General features: G+C 53.6%; 1 protein-coding gene and 2 non-coding genes across 6 annotated transcripts; all 3 read right to left on the reverse strand.

Annotated features, from left to right (window-relative positions):
- Window positions 1–595: 595 nt before the first annotated feature.
- On the reverse strand, window positions 596–8295 carry NUCLEOLIN (nucleolin multifunctional protein). 4 transcript variants are annotated; one of them, XM_086467831.1, is made up of 16 exons: window positions 8211–8262; window positions 7377–7499; window positions 6523–6814; window positions 6050–6142; window positions 5426–5609; window positions 5250–5251; window positions 5121–5204; window positions 4730–4865; window positions 4212–4348; window positions 3591–3717; window positions 3257–3390; window positions 2813–2945; window positions 2557–2708; window positions 1931–2057; window positions 1275–1492; window positions 596–1074 (listed from the first exon to the last, which is right to left on the reverse strand). In XM_086467831.1, the coding sequence occupies exons 1-16, from the start codon at window positions 8226–8228 to the stop codon at window positions 995–997; spliced, it is 2040 nt and encodes a 679-aa protein (XP_086323957.1). In that variant the 5' UTR covers window positions 8229–8262; the 3' UTR covers window positions 596–994. The 4 variants fall into 4 exon arrangements, with proteins under 4 accessions (XP_086323957.1, XP_086323959.1, XP_086323956.1 ...); XM_086467833.1 differs by lacking the exon at window positions 5250–5251 and having other exon boundaries at window positions 5430–5609; window positions 6050–6199; window positions 7392–7499; window positions 8211–8295; XM_086467830.1 differs by lacking the exon at window positions 5250–5251 and having other exon boundaries at window positions 2813–2939; window positions 5430–5609; window positions 6050–6199; window positions 7392–7499.
- Window positions 2360–2436, reverse strand: LOC147415284 (small nucleolar RNA SNORD20). Its single transcript, XR_015183681.1, has one exon. It is a non-coding gene; the product is annotated as a small nucleolar RNA SNORD20 (small nucleolar RNA).
- On the reverse strand, window positions 4945–5014 carry LOC147415285 (small nucleolar RNA SNORD82). Its single transcript, XR_015183679.1, has one exon. It is a non-coding gene; the product is annotated as a small nucleolar RNA SNORD82 (small nucleolar RNA).
- Window positions 8296–19234: the final 10939 nt, after the last annotated feature.

The raw sequence follows: 19234 nt of genomic DNA on the forward strand, positions 1-19234 counted from the left end.
AGGACACCAGTCCATGGAAAAAAAAAAAAAAAAAAAAAAGAGGTCAGTAACTACTGGTGAATGACTGGGACAGGACCTGGCACCTTGCTCCCCACTCTGGGGGAGGCACTGGCCCTCACCAAGCCTGAGGAAGGGCAGAAGGCAGGCGCTGGGTCAGGGCAGCAAGCAGCTGCTTTCCCCAAGCCCCTGTTTCAGGGTATTCACTGCACACTTAGGGGTAAGTCAAGAGGAGACAACCGGGAGCGAAGCACAAGAGACAAGGGGTGTAGGAGTAATGGAGCTGTAGGGCTGTGGTACAAGATACAATTTACTCATTCAGTTTTGGTTTGTTTGGTTTTTTTTAAAAAAAAATAATAAAAGTAATGGGCTAGCATGCAACATCACATAAATCTTCAATTAAAAGTTTGGCTGACTGCAGCCATCATCTTCCTCTCCCCTGTGTCTCCTGCAAGCTCTCCCAGCATAGCACAGGGTGCAGGCTGGAAGAGGAAGACAGGAGCTGCTGCCTGACACATTGGTGACCTGAAGAGAGAGGAGGCTGAGGACAGACCATTTCTCACAGCCCTGCTTCAGTCAGCGGCACAGAAGTAACACGAACCAGTTTAGGTCCTTTAATCTGTCCAAGACAGGGTGCTGAAGCACAAATGATAAAACATTCTGCATTTTTACAGCAAAAAATGCTACAGAAGTTTATAGGAAAAAAAAATATTTTTGTACATGGGTAAAACATTATAAATTCAAGACAACTCACAGACAAGGGGTAAATTCCCACATCTATCGCTCATTTTTTAAAAAGTTCGTTTGAATAGGCAAGCAGTCAAAATGGCTTGCTCTCTCCTCCTTGAAATGAAAATTGTATCTTCCAAGTGGCTCACAGTACTGCTTCGCATCTTGGAATGTCCTCCGAAGGCTCCGCCAAGATCAAAGGAGAATAAAAACCCCCGGAGTCCTTTCAGATAGTCTCAGAGAGCAGAAGGGAAAGGAAAGGGGAAGTTTATTCAAACTTTATCTTCTTCCCTTGCGGCTTGTGATCTCCACCTCCTCCTCTGCCTCCTCGGAAGCCACCTCCTCTACCTGGAAAGAAAACAGTTACAAGGAGCGGAGTTACAGGCACCCCGGCACAGGTACCACCGCCCGTCCAAACCCCGCCTGGCACAGGACAGAAAATAAACTCACATCACGTGCTCTGTGGTGGCACCACTCCATAACCCCAAGAAGCACTTTGGGTTGATGTTTGAGCACAGCCCCTTAGAACAGCAGCATTTGCCTCTTACCTCCAAATCCTCTGCCACCACCTCTGCCACCAAATCCACCTCTTCCTCCTCGGCCTCCTCCTCTGCCACCACGACCACCAAATCCACCACCACGCTGAAAATCACCCTTTGGCTTGGCAAAATCAAGGATCACTTTGTTTCCATCTATCTCTCCGTCCTCCATGGCTTCTTTAGCTGCTTTGGCATCTTCTGGGGAGCTGAAGTCCACAAACCCAAACCTAGGGAACAGTTCAAGAGGACAGTGAGGCTCCACAAGCTGTAGCACCACCTACAGGTACTCGACAGCAATCCCTTCGGAAACACACAGCCGCACCCCTGCCACCACCCAGGGCCCAGGACACTGTTACTTGTAGAGCAGCAGTGGCTCATCACAATCGGTGGAGTCCCAGTGTGACTCTGCCGGCGCTGACCAGTCAATATCCTTCTCGTGCGAATCCACACGCTGCCACAGCTGGGCTGGCAGGCAGGAGCTCATTGAGAAGTGAGCACACCCTGCCCTCCCCCAACAGACCCCAAGCTCAGGGTCTGGTTCCTCACAATCTACTGGCCTCAAGGCATCACCCGCACGAGCACGACAAACACCCTGCACTGCACGAATCAGTTAAAGGGAGGCTTTTTGTGGCAACTGAACAAATCCCAGGTGACGTTTAACGTACCCTTTAGATGATCCAGTGTCTCTGTCTGTGACTATTCTAGCACTTATAGAGCCTTCAAACGATTCTCTTAGCGTCTCCTCTGTGGTATCCTCAGAAAGGCCTCTGACAAACAACGTTTTGCTTTGTTCTACAGAAAGAGAACACATTCAGAGATCAGGAAGCCCGAGCAAGGCGACCATCAGTTTCTGAACACCCCATCCAGTGTGCACTGCTGGCTCCTAGCACAGCTCACGGGGCTGAGGGGTTTGTTTTCAAGTTACAGCTCAGCAGGCACTGGGAAGTCCCTGAACACTTTATCAGGACCACAGTTAAAACCTGATGTCAAAGTATCTCCATCAGCCAACCTGGTACCCTCAAAATATGTTTTTTTCTTTTTTTAAAGTAGATGCTTGCATCTTACCAATAGGGACACGAAATGGACAGACACTGCTGGATCAGCACTTGACTATCTAGAGGACTTCGGCAATATTTTCATCAGCATTTCAGATAATCAGTCATCACATCCAGCACACTCACTTACGATGCAAGTCTGTCACTCCCCAGGCATGCCTCTTCTTTTTTTAAATCAGCCCTAAGTTTGTGTGACCAGTACACTGCTGCCTCGCGATCAAACATGGAACACTTACGATTAAACCCTCCTCTGGCGTTCATGCTCCCTTTCTGCCACGCTGGTGAACTGAACTCCAGCCTGATGGCTCTGCCTTCAATCTCTGTGTTGTTACAGGAATTCAACGCCTCTTTGGCATCCTCGGTCGTGGGGAATTCTATGAACGCGTACCTGTTTGGAGAGGAAGATTTCAGTCAGCCTGGGAGCACGGGGGATCCACGGAGGGAAGTCATTCCCAGTGCCAACTCAGGAGCTGGGAGGGAGGCACAACGTACCCTTTAGGCCTGCCCTGGTTGGTCTGTGGCATCTTGATGGAAGAGGCTTTCTTGAACAGTTCTTGGAGGGTCTCTTCTGAAGCGGCGTACGAGAGGTTGTTGACAATGAGGGTCTTCGACTCCCTCTCTCCACCTCCTACGGAGAAAACTCAGTGCTGTAAGTGCAAGTTTGGAGAAGGAGAGCAGTTGCCCCCTCCTCACCTCGAGGTGAGGCACAAGGCCAAAGTACAGCACTGTTCTGGTCACCTAGACTGGCTGTCCCCCCTTGTCCGAAACATGCAGTAGAGACACGAAACGCATAGGGTGCAGAGCACAAGTTAGGAACCAGGTCCCTTCTTGGTATCTTAACCGTTTTCCTGCAGTGCTTCGAGCTGCACTATCCCTAACACGTGGAACTAAATCCCAAGTGTCATTTGCACACAGGTTATGGGTCTGGAAAGGTACCTTTCTGATGATCTTGATGGCTCTTCTCACCGGTGAAATCAATGACCATGGCACGACCATCAATCTCTGTGCCTTGCTTCTCCTCCAGAGCTTTGTTTGCCTCAGCTTCTGTTTTGAATTCAACATAGGCCATCCTACAGCACAGAAAACAACATAAGCAAATGCCTCCCTCCAGGAACAGTTAAGTTTATGGCAGGAGCGAGGGAATAAAAATGCTTCGGAAATTAGCATTTTCAGTACACCTAATGCAGCAGTCCCTTAAGGACATCAGTTTATCAAAACGTGCCAAGAGTCGAGGAACAGTAAGCATCCAACAGCCCCCTCAGCCACGTACCCTTTGCTGTTCCCCTCCTTGTTCGTCACTATTCGGATTTCTTGTGCGTTTTCAAACACCTCTCTCATTTCATCTTCGGTTAAGCGGTAGGGCAGATTCTTCACAAACAGCGTTCGAGCATCTCGCTCTGCAAAGAGAGGAAAAAGTGACTGCCATGTTACCAGCTAAAGCAGCCCTTCTCACCCACACTGCCAGCTGAGTGAGAATCAGCAAGTTGACCCAGCAGAAATTAAGCCACAACAGGCATTCACATTTTCAGAAGCTGAAAGCGCAACTATTTCCACAGTTAAGCAGGCTGCCAGTGTACTTCTCTTAAGGACACCCAAGTTCAGAAAACAGGTCCTAAAGCTTCAGGAAGAGCCACATTTCCTCCTCAGCAACCCCCCCCCCTCCCCCCCAATACACTATTATTTCTTGGGATCACATTTCCACAAATTCCAGTCTGAACTTGCATATCTGTACGTTGGCATCTGAGAAATTATTTATGATAGAGCCCAAACCAGGAAGGATCTGCCTTAAAAGAGCAGAGTAGCAGCCATCAGTGACACTGCAAGCCTGCCCCGAGGCCCCATTATGACAACTTTTCTGTGATGTACGCAGGTATTCAGTTATAGGCTGTACCTTTCTTGCTTTCTTTCATCGTTTCCTTGCTCTTTGCTTTTTCCAGTTTGATTTCAGAACCCATTAACTTCTTTCCATTCAGTTGGAGAGCTTTATCCAGATCTTCAGCAGATGAAAAGTCTACGTAGCCGAATCGCCTGGAAGAAGAGTAACCTTGCTGTTTAAGGGAATCTCTCTCTAGCAGCAGAGAACACAAACAGAACCCCAGAATCGGAGATGTCCCTGCTGGCCAAGTTAGACTGTGACTAAAACGAAGGCCAACTGGCCCACATAACCAGAACAGCAGCAGAGAAGAGCAGCTCTGTACTGAAGCGGCCGCTCTCCCTTCAGGGAGATGCTCTGAGAAAGCTGCAGGCCAAGCATCACACCCGTACCGTGCCTCTCCCAGCGTCCGTATGCTACCGAGCGACCATCCCCGCGTCTTGAAGGGCATCGGCATTGTCGCACCGTTATACCTCTCCAAACAAAGTACTACCAATTAAAAGGAATAAGCAGCAAAATTCTACCAACGAACTCACTTGGAAGCACCAATTCTGACATCTAACACTTCGATATTCTTCTTCCCAAAGAATTCTTTGATGCCAGTCTTCAGTTCTTCATACTCCTTGGTGGGGACCAAATTTCCGACAAAGACAGAGAAAGCTGAAGTGGGCCCTTTAAAATGAAAAGGGAATCAAGGCTTTTTTAAGGCTTTGGTTTTTTAGAACTGGAAGCCAGACTCCAGATAGCTTTTGCACATCAGTTTCTGCTCAAAAGTGACATCATACTTCAGTATTAAGTCCCTTATAATCATCATTTGTGCTGGAAATCCCCCCACTCAGCATGCTGTCCCTTCAGTTATGTGTCTCACGTGACACTCCAGCACCCTTCCATCAAACAAGCATCACTTGATGATCCCACACCACCTACCGTCTGTTTTCTTTTTCTTGGCCTCTGGTGCACTTTTATTGGCCATTTCTTTCTTCCGCTTTCCAGGTGCTTCCTTGACAGGTTCTGTGATAAAGGACAAACAACAGCACTGAAATCAAAGTACAAAACCACTTCTCCTATGCTGGGTCAACACCAGAGCACTCATCTTTACACCAGTCACACACAAAACCTTCTCTGGTCACTACAGCCACTGGTCCTCAGCTCAAAAGACCACGATAGGACAAAGATTTTGTTCAGGCATTTTTCCTGTTATTAGAGAGTTACAGTCTCAAAAACATTTAAACTCACTTTCATCCTCACTTTCCTCCTCGGCATCCTCTTCATCCTCCTCTTCATCCTCCTCTTCATCATCATCCTCTTCATCTTCCTCATCTTCAGACTCTGCCTTAGCTTTAACTGGTGCAGCCTTCGCTGGAGCAGGTTTCTTCACCTGAACAGGGGTTGTGTCCATGGCTTCATCTTCAGACTCTGAAACAAGTTGAGCACAAGATTTCAGGAACGTTCAAGATCAAGACCCTTTCGAGACTAAGAAAAGAAAATCTTGTGAAGTAAAATAGTGTTTTTCATGACTCCTTCAGTTTGTATGTTCTCAGGAAATGAGTTTACAAAAGCTGCCTCTCCCTCCAGTTTTACTGCACTAAAAGCCAATACCTATTTCCCAAGAGTAAAAAGAAGCTTTACCAGCAACAGGGAAACAAACATCCACTTAACCGCATCTGACCGACAACAGCAGCCAGCTGAAGTTAGCTGGGCACCACATGGAGACACAGGCAGACTCTGCATCACCCCCACTAACCCATTCAGTTACCTCCCCTCTAGCTCCCGATAAGCACCTATTAGTTTCACATATTCTATTTTAATTTTTTTTTTAAATAAAGTCAGACAAAGTTGTCCTAAATCCCACATACCATCATCTTCCTCCTCCTCCTCCTCATCCTCTTCCTCCTCTTCTTCTTCAGATTCTTGCTTTGCTGGCACAACTGCAGGCTTTTTGGCTGGTACTGCTGCAGACTTTTTGGGTGCAGGCTTCACAGGCATTGCTGGTTCCTCTTCCTCATCTGCACCAACAGTACACCAAGTGTTTACCCACACCACCCAGCCTTCAAACTTGACCAGTCAAGTACTTTGTTTCACAAGACTTCGGCCAAGTTTGGGAGAGAACAATCAGGAAACTAGAAGATGCTTCACATGCTGCATGTAATGAGCTGCAGCCCAAGTTCTCCTCCAGACTTCACCGATTCCCCACCTTCTAATCAACGAACGCCTCTCTCTCCAGTATTAAATCATACTAAACTTTTGGTTCCAAACGTACTCAAATTCAGCGACTTGATTGGACCAGCTTTAGTCAACCTGTACAAGGGTCATTTCAAAAGTAACTTACCAGAATCATCCTCATCTTCCTCCTCATCCTCCTCCTCCTCCTCGTCTTCCTCGTCATCTTCATCTTCTTCCTCGCTCTCTTCCTTCTTGGCATTCTTTCCATTTTTTGCTCCTTTGGTTAGGACAGCAGCCTTTTTAGGTGATGGAGCAATAGCCTTTTTAGCTGGAGTAGCCACAGCCTTCTTGGCAGGTGTAACTGCCTTTTTTGCAGGAGTAGCGGCTTTCTTTGCGGGGGTGGCTGCCTTCTTGGCTGGCGTAACTGCTGCTTTTTGTTGTTTCTTCTGAGGGATCATCTGAAATACACATTAGTGTAAGACTCTCATGCCGGCCTTTTAAACTGTAACTTCCCTATGAGACAAATACACAGCAACGGCAATCTAAAGCACGCACTTCTGACAGTTTCTACTGAATGGCTGTAACTGCCTATTCTGTTGAATCAATAAAGCTCAAACCCAGCTTTTTCATGCTTTTGACAAACTCCTCATGGAACATGAAAGCATCCCCCAATTCCCTGGTCCTGAAGCAAGACCAGTGACCTCTCTAGCAGCATTCAGTAGCTTGAAACTTTTAGTCGTGCGTATTATCTTTGCGTGATAAATCACTTACTGCTGATGCTCTGCAAGAGTCATTAATCATCCACTTGCTCACCAGTACTTTAAGATCCCAGCAGTCCTTCCAAAGCCTGGAAGCACAGACTCAGCAGCTAAGCTAATTTTCCCCACGTTTTTCTCTTATGAAATCCAGTTTATCCCTCAGCCGCAGTTAAGTGACAGGCATCAACTGTTTATTAATGTGGATTCTGCCACATGCTACACCCCCCCTTGACACTCAGGTTAACACGTGCATCCTTTGGACCTGAAGACTGCTCACCTCTTCTCCGCTGCTTTCCTCTAGCTCAGAGGACTCTTCTTCCTCGCTTTCCTCGACCTTTTTGGGGGGAGGAGCCATTTTTTTCTGTTTGATCTGATTCTTGGGAGTCTGAAAGAGAGCGCGAGCTGTTAGGCGGCGTTCACTTCTCCCCCCGCCGGCGGCGAACACCGCAGTTACGCCCCGAGGCACCCCCGCCACCCGCACCGGCGGACAATTGTCCCAACCACGTGGCCGCCCCGCCTGCCCCCGCGGCGCCCAACGGGGCCGGGGCGGCCCTGCGGCGGGGTGGGGACACACACACGACGGGGGACCCGGGGGTGCTGGGCCGCCCCCGTTAGCGGCGGGGCGCTGCCAGGGCGGGCGGGGGGCGCCCCGCGCTCCCACGTGCTCGCTCTCCCCGGCGCACCACGTGGCTGCGCGGCGGCGTAGCTCCGCCCACCCCCGGGCTGCGCGCGCTCGCACGCGGCGCGCGCCGAGGCGCCCCCCCCCCCCGCTGCCCCCCCCTCCGCCTCCGTCCCGTTCCCCCTCCCGCGGCCGGGCCCCCGCCCGCCACAACACGGAGGAGAACGGGACGGGGGGGAGGCTTGAAACCGCTCCCACCGAGCGCGCGGCCCCTCCCCTCGCCGCCATCTTCACGGTGAGGGAGGGGAGGCCTGGAAACCGTCGCGCGGCCTCAGGAGACGGCGGCGGGAAAACAGCCCGGTCCCATCCCCCCCGCCCCGTTCCCCCCGCCCCCATCGCCATCCGTCCGCCCCGCCATGGCGGCGGCCGCTCGCTTCCCGCCTGGCGGCTGCGCGCGGCCCCGCCCGGCGCCCTCACCTTGGCGATCTTCACCATGATGGCGGCGGTGCCTGGCGGCGCAGGGGCGGCGGCCGAGCTATCCCAGGAGAAGGGTGGGCACCTCCTGCGGGGCGGCAGCGAGGAGCGGAGAGGGCCCCGGGCGGTCGGGGAGAGCGGCGGTGAGGCACTGGCGACCCGGACCGGGGACTGAAACGAAAGAGCGAACGCAGGCCCCTTCCGCTCGCTTGCCTAGCCCTCCTCCACGCCACGCCCCCGCCGCCCCCGCTTCAGCCAATCGCCGTGCGTGTAGCGCCGAGTGGCCAATCGCCACCCCCGCCCCTCGAATCCCTCGGCCAATCGTCGACGCTTTGCGATCAGCCAACGGGAAAGCGCGTTACAGCCGGCGGCTAAAGGGAGTCTGTGAGGCGGGGGACAAGAGCGGGAGGACGCTCTCCCCACCCAGGAGGAATCGGCGTTAGCCAATGAGCGAGCGGCAGCTCGGCGCCTGCGCCCTGATTGGGCGGCGGGGCTTAGCGGAGGGTGGGCGTGGCCGGGGCCGTGGGAGAGCACGTGGCGATCGGTGGGACACGTGGTGGAGCGGGGCCAGGACCGGGAGGGGGGGTTCTGGGGGTCCCGAGGCCGGGAAGGGGCGGTCCGGGGGTTCCGGGGCCGGGAGGGGGCGGTCCGGTGGTCCCGGGGCCGGGAGGGGGGGTTCTGGGGGTTCCAAGGCCGGGAGGGGGCGGTCCGGTGGTCCCGGGGCCGGGATGGGGGGTTCTGGGGATTCCGAGGCCGGGAGGGGGCGGTCCGGGGGTCCTGGTGCCGGGAGCGAGCCTACCAGCCGCTGTGCGCGGCGCCGGGGCCGGCTATGCCAGGCCGGCCCTGCGGCAGCTCGGCTCCGGGGTCGGATCTCAGCCTGACCACGCTTTTGCCTTTTTCTTTGGTCCTGGCGAAGGGACGGGTCTGGGACCACCCCAGCGCCGCCTCTGCCACCCCCTTAGTTCCTCCCGGCATCTCTTCCATTGGGGAGCCGCTAAGCCCTCTTGGAAGGCTTGAAGAAGCACCCCCAGGAGCTGGTTGGTGTGCAGCTGCTGGGGCTGCAGTTGCACAGGAGCACCCTGCAGCTGCCACCCTCCACTGTTTCCCGTTGGGGAGAAAAGGCCCAACGCTGGGGAAAATAGAAACCTGTGCTTGCCTGGTGGATGCTTTTGACTTCATTGAAAGAAGACACGAGCTTGCTTCTTGTGGAGTTTTACCCCCAGTGGCTGGGGGTACGAACGACCCCAGGGCAGCGTACAGAACCCCTGTTTAACTTGCCAGTCTGCTGGCAGGACTGAGTACTGTCTTGCCCCTGCCTGACATGGTGCTCCCCAAGGACCTGAGTGGCCTGTGTTGCTGGGGCTTCCCCACTGCCTTGCATCCCCTCCCACTTCAAACTGGGTGTCCAGCCAGCTCCTGGGGGCTCATGAGTCACTCATGTGTGACTAGAGCAATTTGCCCTTCTGAGGCCTGCTTGAGAGAAGCCCCTCACCTGGGGAACACAAGATCATAGGGAGCCCTAGAGAAAAAAAAAAAACACCACATACTGGATGAATGCAGTCCTGCAGGGCCCTGATGGCCTTGAGGGGACACCCCTGTGTTGCTCAGTGCCACCTGAAAGCAAGTGACATGCTGTGGGTGAGGCAATATACCTGGCTCCTGCACTGTCCTAGTGCCGCTTTCTCTGATGGGTGAGGAGAGGCAGCTTCCAGGCAGGCAGAACCATAGCTGAGGGCATAGACTCACAGAGAGGTGAGGGGATCAGTCAGCCTCTCCAGGAGTAAGGCAGCCTGTGGAGAGACTCCACCCATCAGCCAGTACGGGGAGGGAGGGAGCTGGAACAGAGGGGGACACTGCCCATGTTCAGCCCTGGTCACATCTGCAGGCAGATGGGGTCCCACCTGGGGAAACCCCTTGTATAGGGCACCTGGACTCTGCATGTGAAACAGCAACGTCTGTCCCGCTGTGTGTTGGAGGAGCCGTCCCTAAGTGCCATGGGGAAGCAGTGACACAGACCTAGGGTGGCCCTTGGGGATGCAGGGTGTTGGATATGGAGGAAGTAGAGGCCTGGCAGAAATATTTTACTGTCTGAAGCAAGAGCTGATTGCTCCCTCCTTACTGTGCCTACATGTGGTGCAAGAAAATCCCTTATTATCATTGCTCGTACAGCTCTGCTGGCAGTGCTGGGGCTGGCCCTGGTTCCTCTCCATGCTGCAGGAGAGCTGGTTTGCCATGCAAAAGGGACAACTGTTGCTTCAGCCAGGGGCAGTTTTGGCAAACAGGACGCTGCGTGTGCCTAATAACGTAGTGCCAGTGGAGGGATCAGCAAAGGGTTGGGCTGGCAGCTGGCCAGCCTTGATGATTCCCAGCCCTGGCAGGGGACATCTCAGTATGGCCTGTGCTCCATCTCTTCTCCCAGCAGCGTGCTCAGTGCTGGCGGCTTGTCCTTGGTGCTGGCACCGCTGAAGCTGCAGCAGGACCCAGCGGCTGGGGGAAGGAGCACAGCACCCCTGTGCAGAGGAGCGAGAACCAACGTTGCCTGCGGCGCTGCGTTAATCCATGCACCATGTCAATCCATGCGCTGTTGAGCAGGTCTGGTTGCAGCCCAACCCTGCCAGCTGCCGCAGGGAGGAAGGTAGCCGGGACACTGCAGGTGCCGGCATTTAGGCTGGGCTGTTCCCTGTATCCCACCTGTAGTCAGGACCTCTGGGCAACCTTAGCAGTGGGCAGGAGGATGCCAGAGGGGCAACAAGGCCAGCCTTTTTCTGGGGACACACCATGTTGCAAAGCTGTCCTGGCAGCACAGCACGGCCCTGCTCCTCCGCAGGCACCGCCAGAAATTTCTGGGCCAAGGGAGGTCTGCAGAGCAGCATCAGTGGGGAGTAATTTGTCCAAAAGAGCAGGTTTTACAGCTCTATTTGTCGAATAAATGTATTTTAGGTGCTTTTATGGCTGTCTCTTGCTGTAGCATGTCTGCGGCTTGGGAGCGTTGGTCTAATTCCACAGTTAAAGGGAATTTAGGTGGTTTAATAGAGACCCCAGGAGGGATTTCTCTGGCTGCCGCTGCCCAGGGCTGGGAGGCAGTGGGGCTGCAGGGCAAATGGGGCTCCCCAAAAGCCAGGCAACATGGATGTCCAGCTCGGGGTAGACTCCCCCATAGAGACTGTAGGTGAGGGGAGTGAGTGAGTGTCCCCAAACGACCTGTCCAGCCTGTGCCTGGTTGCAGCTGCATGTTTCCACTAGATGGTGACAAAAGGCTGCAACGCCTGTCTCGAGTGGGAGCCCTGGCTCCCCGAAACACACCTCCGCGGGTGCAGCTGAGCAGGACACCCTACCCTGCCTGCTGCATCTCTCCCAGGAGATCTTGGGACATGAAGGAGGGTCCCCACGTTTGATACCCACCAGATATAAGCAGCAGCCAAGCACAGTTGGGAGAGGAAAAGTTTTACCTGTGGCTTGTGGAGGCATCTGCTGCCAGAAAACCATCAGGCACCTCCAACCAAACAACCTGCGGGTGCTCAGAGGGGGGGTGGGGTGGGGGGGTGGGGGGATGAGCTAGAAAAGCCATCAAATGGGGCCCAGACCAGCCCCAGCCTTGCTTCCCCACCATCACCGCTACATGCTCTGAGCAGCGGCCTGGCTTGGGCAGGGCATGGCAAAGGTGATGGCAAAAAAAAGTAAATTTACCAATCCTAGGCCTAGGTGCTACCTAAAACCTCTTGAGCATCCCAATGTCCCACTGGGAAAGCCGCTTTCCCTGCCACTGGTGCCCACTTCACCCCATCACGCTGCTTCTCTGCCATTCACCTGCTGCCAGCCAGAGCCACTCCGGTGGGTACTGCAGAGTGGCAGATGGATGGTAACCCAGTGGGGCCAGGCACACAGGACTTGTCCTCTCTCTTCCCAACTGCACAGCTCACTTCAAATACCCAGTGGGTAGACAAAACTCTCCGCAGGCCCTGGTTAATAGAGAGCATCAAATGAGATGGGTCTGTGTGGTACCCTAATTAAATCTTCAATACCCACTTGCCTGTGAAGAGAGGAGAGCCCTTGAGGATGGGCATAAAGTGGGTGCAGGGCTTGCTGTGACAATGGCATTTAATTCAAGTAGCCACACGCCAGCTCACGTCCTGCACCTTGAAACGGGCAGCTCGGGACACAGTGGGCTGCAGGGATGAAAGTCAACGGTGCCTGAGAGAGTAGGGGATTTCTTCTCTGGAGAGCAGCCTTTCCAGAGGTGGGGTGTTGCAGGGATTGACATGAGCCCTTGGAGCCAGACACACCCTTTGCCACTGTGATAACCCAGCACATCCCTCCTGGATGAGGCTGTGCCGTTTCCTGGGGTTTGTGACAAGGAAAAGTCCTGATGACTCACACAGGGAGTTTCCTACATGCAGCATTTAGTCTCCTCACTACCCCTGAGTATTCCCTGAAGCGATCATTCCTGGTACCCTGCAGAGAAAAAGGGCTTTTCTATTTCCAAAAGCAGACAATTCCCCCACATGTCCCTTCTGCCGGGCCGATTCCTCTCTCTACAATCCTTTCCTGGAGCAGGCAGCAGGACCTGTGAGCCCCCGGTAAGACCATGCAGCTGCCCAGAGCTTCTGGGCCAGGCGGGAACACACCACCACCACCACCACCGCCGCCCCCCACCCCCCCACCCCCCACCCCACCCCCCGACTTTGCTCAGCAGGAGGAACAAGAGCAGCCCCAGAAAAAAAACTGCGAGGGAGAGAAGTGGGACTGAAACAAAGAGGACTTGCATTAGGTGTGAGATAAAGAAGAGAAGCCAGGCTAGGGACATGTGGAGTAATACAGCAACGGGTGGCGAGAGAGGAGCTTGGGGGTGCCCTTCTCTCTCCATCAGGATGGAGAAAGTTGGTGAGATGGGAACAGGGAGGTGTTTCAAAGCAATACACGCAAATGCTTTTATAACCCACGGGGAAGTCAACCTGGGGAGAAGTTACAGGTGATCCCGCTTCAGCGATCCCAGGCCAGCAGCCAGCGCACGTCACCACCGCGCGCAATCGCACGTCCCCCTGCGCTGCCCCGCAGGGAGGGCTTTGCAGGACTTTTGCAGAGCCAGCCCGGAGCGGGAAGCTCCTCTTTGCACAGGGCATTTCTGTGCATCCTATTCATCTCCCAGAGCCAGGGCAATAGGGAACGGGATCCAGACAAGCGCCGGGTTCCCAAGGATGTTTGTTAGGAGATTCAAGTAAAACATCTGCAAACTGCTCGTGGCACAGCACACCTGCCCCTCGGCACAGGCCCATGGTGCAGTGACCTGGGGCTTTGCCTCAGCTCGCTCACATTTTACCTGCTGGAAGCTCCCTCTGCTCACAGGCTTGTGTTGGGCTATTTCCATTTCACGGCAGCTCCCGGGCGCGGGGCCAGCCGAAGGCAGACGCTTTGCCTGGAACAAACCCAAACCAAAGAATTTTTTTTTTCTTTTTTTTTTCCTTCTCAAACAAAAAAATGAGTCTTTGTTGAGTCCAAGCTAGAAAAGCAGGAGTCTCCCTCTGCTTCCCCCATTTTTGTGTTTGTATCTGAGCGAGAGGGCGAGCTCAGCCCTGCCTTGGGAGCTGCATTGCGCCCACCGCCCAGCAAAGGCAGTGAGCAGTGTGGCACGGCGAACCCAGAGCTTCCTCGTGTCCTTACCTCTAAAACCAGCGCAGAGCTAAATGCAACTGAGAAGAGCAGACTCACAGTGCGCTGCTGCTCTCGGGGACCACCTTGCAGCCCCAGGCACACAGACACGTGTCCCAAATATAACATGTCCAAGCCCCTGCCAGGGGAGCTGGCAGGTCCCCGCCAGCAGACCCAAGTCAAAACTGCCCTCGGAAACAGGTGTTGGTGCCGGTGGAAAGTGTGCCGGGTGGCTTCGTTATCTTAGCGGGAAATGGTCTGATGTTTCCCCTGGGAGCTGCTGTGCTGCATTGTCCCAGCAAAAGTTGCCTGCTGAGCCCCACCCACGAGGTTTGCAAAACTCCTGCCCCAGCACGAGGGACCGGCCACCCCGAGGGCTTCCTTGGTTGCGTCCAGAGGTCCAGCCACGAGCCGAGCTTTTTGGAAAGGGTCACTTTGCACTTGACTGTACCTGCAGCGCCCAAGTGACCCAGGCTTGCATCAAGCTGTACAGACCACCCCAGAGCCTGGGGAAGGTCAGCGCTTGGGAGTCACCAGCGCAGTGCCAAGGATGCTGAGCCCACCCAGCTTTCACCTCCACCTGCCCTGGCCTCTGCAGTAAGCTCCATCAAAAGGAGGTTAAAAATAAGGGCTGGAAGTATGCTTCCCCAGCCCAAACTGCTCTCGAGTTGTTTATGCCTCATCCCGGCAGCACAATCAGGCTGTTTCGCTTACCAGCTCTTGCAGTGGAAATTTCCACTGGCAGGGTGTTAAACTCACTGCTCTCAAACTTCATACGACTGTAGTTAAAAATAAGACTTGGAGCAATAATTTTCCCACTGTTGGTGTTGTCAGACCCGAAACCTGGTCCTGAATGACCCTGTGGTGTCGCATTAAGCCAGACAAGTGTGTGATCATGACGTCTGCATCCTGGGAGGGAAGCAAGAACATGGTTTCTTGGGGAAAAGTCCTCTCCTTCCCGTCCCTTACAAGCCGTCAGCTCATCTCCCCATGCACGGAATGTCAGAGGAAGCTTAAAGCAGACTGAAAATTACACTGTAACTCTCCTGCTCACTTTTGATTGTAGAGCAAAGAAAGAAGCCCATCGATTCATCCCGCTGGGTAATTAAATGTTTAATGCTGTTGACTATAAAGACATTATGGTTCAGTGGCCCAACACTAATGCATTAATAATCGCTTATATCATGGCAAGGAAGGTACACGAGCTGCTCCCAAGGAACATGATAGTTATGTGGGATGGGAGCTCGCAGTGAAAAACCTTAGGGCCGTGATGACCTGCAGGAGTGAGAGCTTCTCCCAGGGAGCAGGGAAGGGCTAGAAGGACTGTGGAGGGGGCAGGCAGCCCCTACTTCCCGCAGGGAAGCCCCCGCGGCCACACAATGGATGGGCAGTGGGAATGGCGGTCTGGGCTCCAAGCATCAGTGCTGCCTCCAGCACAGCTCTGCGATGTTGTCAGCCGTGGGATCGGGAAGACAAATCTGAGTAGAACAACCCTTTTATAACAAGCCATGGCCCAGACATGAGCAGGGTCTGCCCACCTTCTCCTAGGCTCTATATTCCCAATAATTAGCTGGCTGCTTTAGCGTATTTATTGTGCAGACAATGCGAAGCACAGGCCAGAGCCTGCACATTGCCTGGCATTAACTGCACCAAAATGTGGCTGACTGGGCACTGGTCCAAGCTGGAGAGGGCTATTTGCTCACTGGGAAAGGCAGTGTCGACCCTCAGAGCATGGCGTGCCAGTAGGTCTCACCCAGTGAAAGGTGGAGATTGCTACAGGGGCTGCACAGCATCCCAGTTGTGGGGACTTCAGAGCCCAGCATGTGGCAGGAGTCCCATGTCCCATGGCCAGGCGGGCTGGGTAAGGCCCATTTACAGAAGGTGGAGGAAGGAAGGACCTGCAGCAGCGTGGGGAGAGGGGGCCCTTCTCGAGATCATCCTCTGCTGAGTTTTTTCCCACCTCCCCATGAATGAGGCATTGGCCCCCCCAGCCACAGCATGCTGGGTTAATCCAGCAGCTCACCTGTAGCCACTTCAAACATGGCTCAAAAAGCTACCAGAGAGGCTCAATTTCCATCCAAGCTCTCAAATCCATGTCAGCAACCTGCTGCCCAAGGATAAGGGGAGACTGCGCAGCTCTTCTTGGCCTCCAGCATGAAGACCAAAAGCACTTGCAATTTTCTCTGAGCAAATACAAGCACAGATCATGCTGTCAAATCCTTATTTGATTTGTTTCTCTGGTGGTGCTGCACTATTTGCCTTCATTACTTTCTCTGCCCCATACCACAGTTCAATAATGTAGCATCTGCCCAATAAAAGGTCCATTAATATAATTTACAAGTAGTCGTCACTTTCTGCCTTGCCTGGGAGAACGGTCTCCCTGGGCACCCTGTTGCTTGGAATAAGAGGGTTTTTTACAGTTATTCTGAGCAGGATAAGTAATCTCTGAGCACTGTTCATTGCCTGATTTAGCTTCATAAAGTTACATTTCTCCCAGAGATTTCATTCACGGCTTGAAATCCAGCCTCTTTAAGTGTATTTCTTTAAAGAATCTTGAAAAAAAAAATAAGGCTGGAAAGAAAGAGAAGGAAAGATGCTTTCCTATTGGGATGAGGAAGAATGTGCCTCCGGCTCTTTGGGGATGGCCAAAGGGGGGCACTGAGTCAGGGGAGGAGGAGCACCTGGTGCTCCCAGTCTCCCACCTCGCCAAGTAAGGCAGCTCTGACTCAGTGAGCTGCCACATTTCCTCTAGAAAAGCCTTTCTGAGGCTGAGGTTAGCCAAAATATATACCTATGTTGGTATGTATGTGAGTATAAAAGCCTTGCTAAGGGTTTGTTGGGATATTAGGAGCGAAATGTGTTTCCTGAGGAGGCTGTGAGGGTAAGGAAAGCGTGTTGCTGTTGCTGGGTTCTGCACTCCTTTGCTCTGGGGCTTTGGGACGTGCCCATGCAGCGATGGGCAGAGGTCAGGGTCTGTGCACCCTTTTTCGGAAGCAGAATGGATCATCACTGCTATGGGTGCCAAATCCAGCACCCTCCGGGCTGTGAGCCTCATGCCTAAACTTGCTGAAATTGGCTGGGGCTCCTGCAAGGCAGGTGGCATCACCCTGTGCGTTATGGCTAAGGAGCACCCAAACTGGTCCTGCTGCCTCGCTGGGGCTCACCCTGCGCCCGCATCCTCACCCTGGTTCAGGGCATTGCTCCCAGGGAAACTGAGCTTCCTGCCATGGGGCCAGCATCGCCCAGCCCCTGAAGGTGATAAAACACCCCCAGCAGATGAGCCACAGCCTGGGAGGGGGCAAATCCGTCTGGGAAAGGAGATCACCGTGGGGGAAAGGTCCAGAAGGGAAAGGGTAAATTGGAGGGAAAGCCCAAATGTCTCCAGCCATAGCAGTGCTAGGTTTCTGTATTTAAATGGTTTTTCCTTGGCCGTCACATTGCAGGTGAAGGCTGCCTGTGCACAGAGAGGAGACAGGCGGTTTCTGTACGGGACTGACCCAAGACCTCCTGCACACCAGGGCAGCAGCAGCGCAGGGGTTAACATGGAGCCTGGTCTCACCATTCACCTTCTGCCAAAGCCTTTGCCAAAACCCATGTTTGGGCTAATGAAATGATGCTGTAGAACCACCAAGTGTGGGGGGCCGAGAGCTGCTCCCAGCCCCAGCAAAGCCGGGGGAGGTGAGCACATCCCAGGTCCCTGCTCAGACACTGGCTTTGCTGGAAAAATAACTAACTTAATGGTTCTAAAAGAGCACCAAGCTGTACTTGCACTGTCATTAGTGCAGGATTTGTGCAGTCCTGCACAGCCTACACCTTCACCCTCTAGGTATTAAAGGGTACATTTGGCACTGAAAGGACTGGAGGGTGCACAAATGCACCAAGCAGGGAGAGTCCCGCTGTGCTTGTTCATATTCAGTCCTCTCTCTTTTCCCTGGTGCCTCGGACCCAAGGGGGGTACTTGCATGAAATCAGGATCTGTTTTTCTACCTCCTCTGGGAAGGAGATTGTACTCCTGCCACCGCTGAGGCTGGAGCGAAGGCAGTGAACTGGGCGGTTCAGAGGGGACAGCAGGCACATGGTGCCTCACGGCAAAGTGCCTGGCTGTTTTCTGCAAAGAACATTAAATCCTTCTCTTGGGGGATGAGCCTGTTTTACCAGGGCTGGCACAGAGCAGCCTCTTGGATGAGGGAAAATTAGACCAGAAGGTCCTGAAGATGCCGTCAAGTGCTCATCAACCATGTCACACCCATGAGCGTCCCAGCTGCCGAAAACAGTTACGCTGGGTGAAATCCCACAGTGACCTGTGAATTCACACCCACTGATGCTGTGGCACAGGAGAGGACCCATCCTCACTGGCAAGGAGGGGATGTGGCTGAAGTGAGTCCATTGGCAGAGTGGGGCTGCAGTGGGACCACATCTCCCTGCAGCTTGTGCTTGGAGATGCTCCGGCTCCCTCCGGGTGCTAAACTGAAAGGATACCAGATTTCTTGGCTTAGTCCTTCCTATTGTTTTAAATTGTTCTCTCAATTCCTGGCTCAAGCACAGTCAGGCTTTGTGACTAAAATTATCGCTGGCACAAAAAAGCCAGGTATTGGGACCTCCTGAATGGAGCTGGAGATCCCTAAACCTGTTTCTAGTAGGTTTTGGGGAAAAATTGTAAGTGATGCACAGGGTGTGTCACCGCTGACCCCAGCCTCTCCCAACTGACAGAGTTGCTTGGTGCAGAATGAAATGGCACAAGTGTCAGCCAAAGGCCCTGTTCAGCTCTGGAGCTGTTGTGCCAGGGGGATGTTAAAATTTTGGGGCAGGGAAGCAGGCCAGAAGCTGGGAGGAACGGCAAGCAGACACAGAGACCTCTCAAAGGATGGTGCTCCCTGCAAGGGAGGAGATGCTTGCAGATATGACCTGTCAGACCAGTCTCAGCTCCAAGGATGAGTGGTTTCCTACTGCAATATGAGGCTTCTGGAATAGGGTGTCGAGGTTTAACCCCAGCCAGCAACTACCAGCACCACCCCGCTGCTTGCTCACTTACCCCACATTGGGGGAGAGAATTGGAGAAGTGGGAAAACTTGTGGGTTGAGATAAAGACACTTTAATAGGTAAAGCAAAAGCTGCGCACACAAGCAAAGCGAAACAAGGAATTCATTCCCCACTTCCCATCGGCAGGCAGGGCTGCAGCCATCTCCAGGAGAGCAGGGCTCCATCATACGTAACAGTTACTTGGGAAGACAAACGCCATCACTCCAAGCATCCCCCCCTTCCTTCCTCTTCCCCCAGCTTTATACACTGAGCTTGACATCATATGGTGTGGGATGTCCCTTTGGTCAGCTGGGGTCAGCTGTCCCAGCTGTGTCCCCTGCCAACCCCTTGTGCACCCCCAG

The sequence above is a fragment of the Leptosomus discolor genome, chromosome 7, assembly GCF_034619465.1.
Source record: "Leptosomus discolor isolate bLepDis1 chromosome 7, bLepDis1.hap2, whole genome shotgun sequence".
Taxonomy (NCBI): domain Eukaryota; kingdom Metazoa; phylum Chordata; class Aves; order Leptosomiformes; family Leptosomidae; genus Leptosomus; species Leptosomus discolor.

Coding starts and splice junctions, on each gene's coding strand:
- NUCLEOLIN (XM_086467829.1), bottom strand. Junction 5,610..6,049: donor GGAGGAGGAGGAAGATGATG/GTATGTGGGATT, acceptor AACTTGTTTCAG/AGTCTGAAGATGAAGCCATG. Junction 2,058..2,556: donor CGCCAGAGGAGGGTTTAATC/GTAAGTGTTCCA, acceptor CTCTTTCTGTAG/AACAAAGCAAAACGTTGTTT.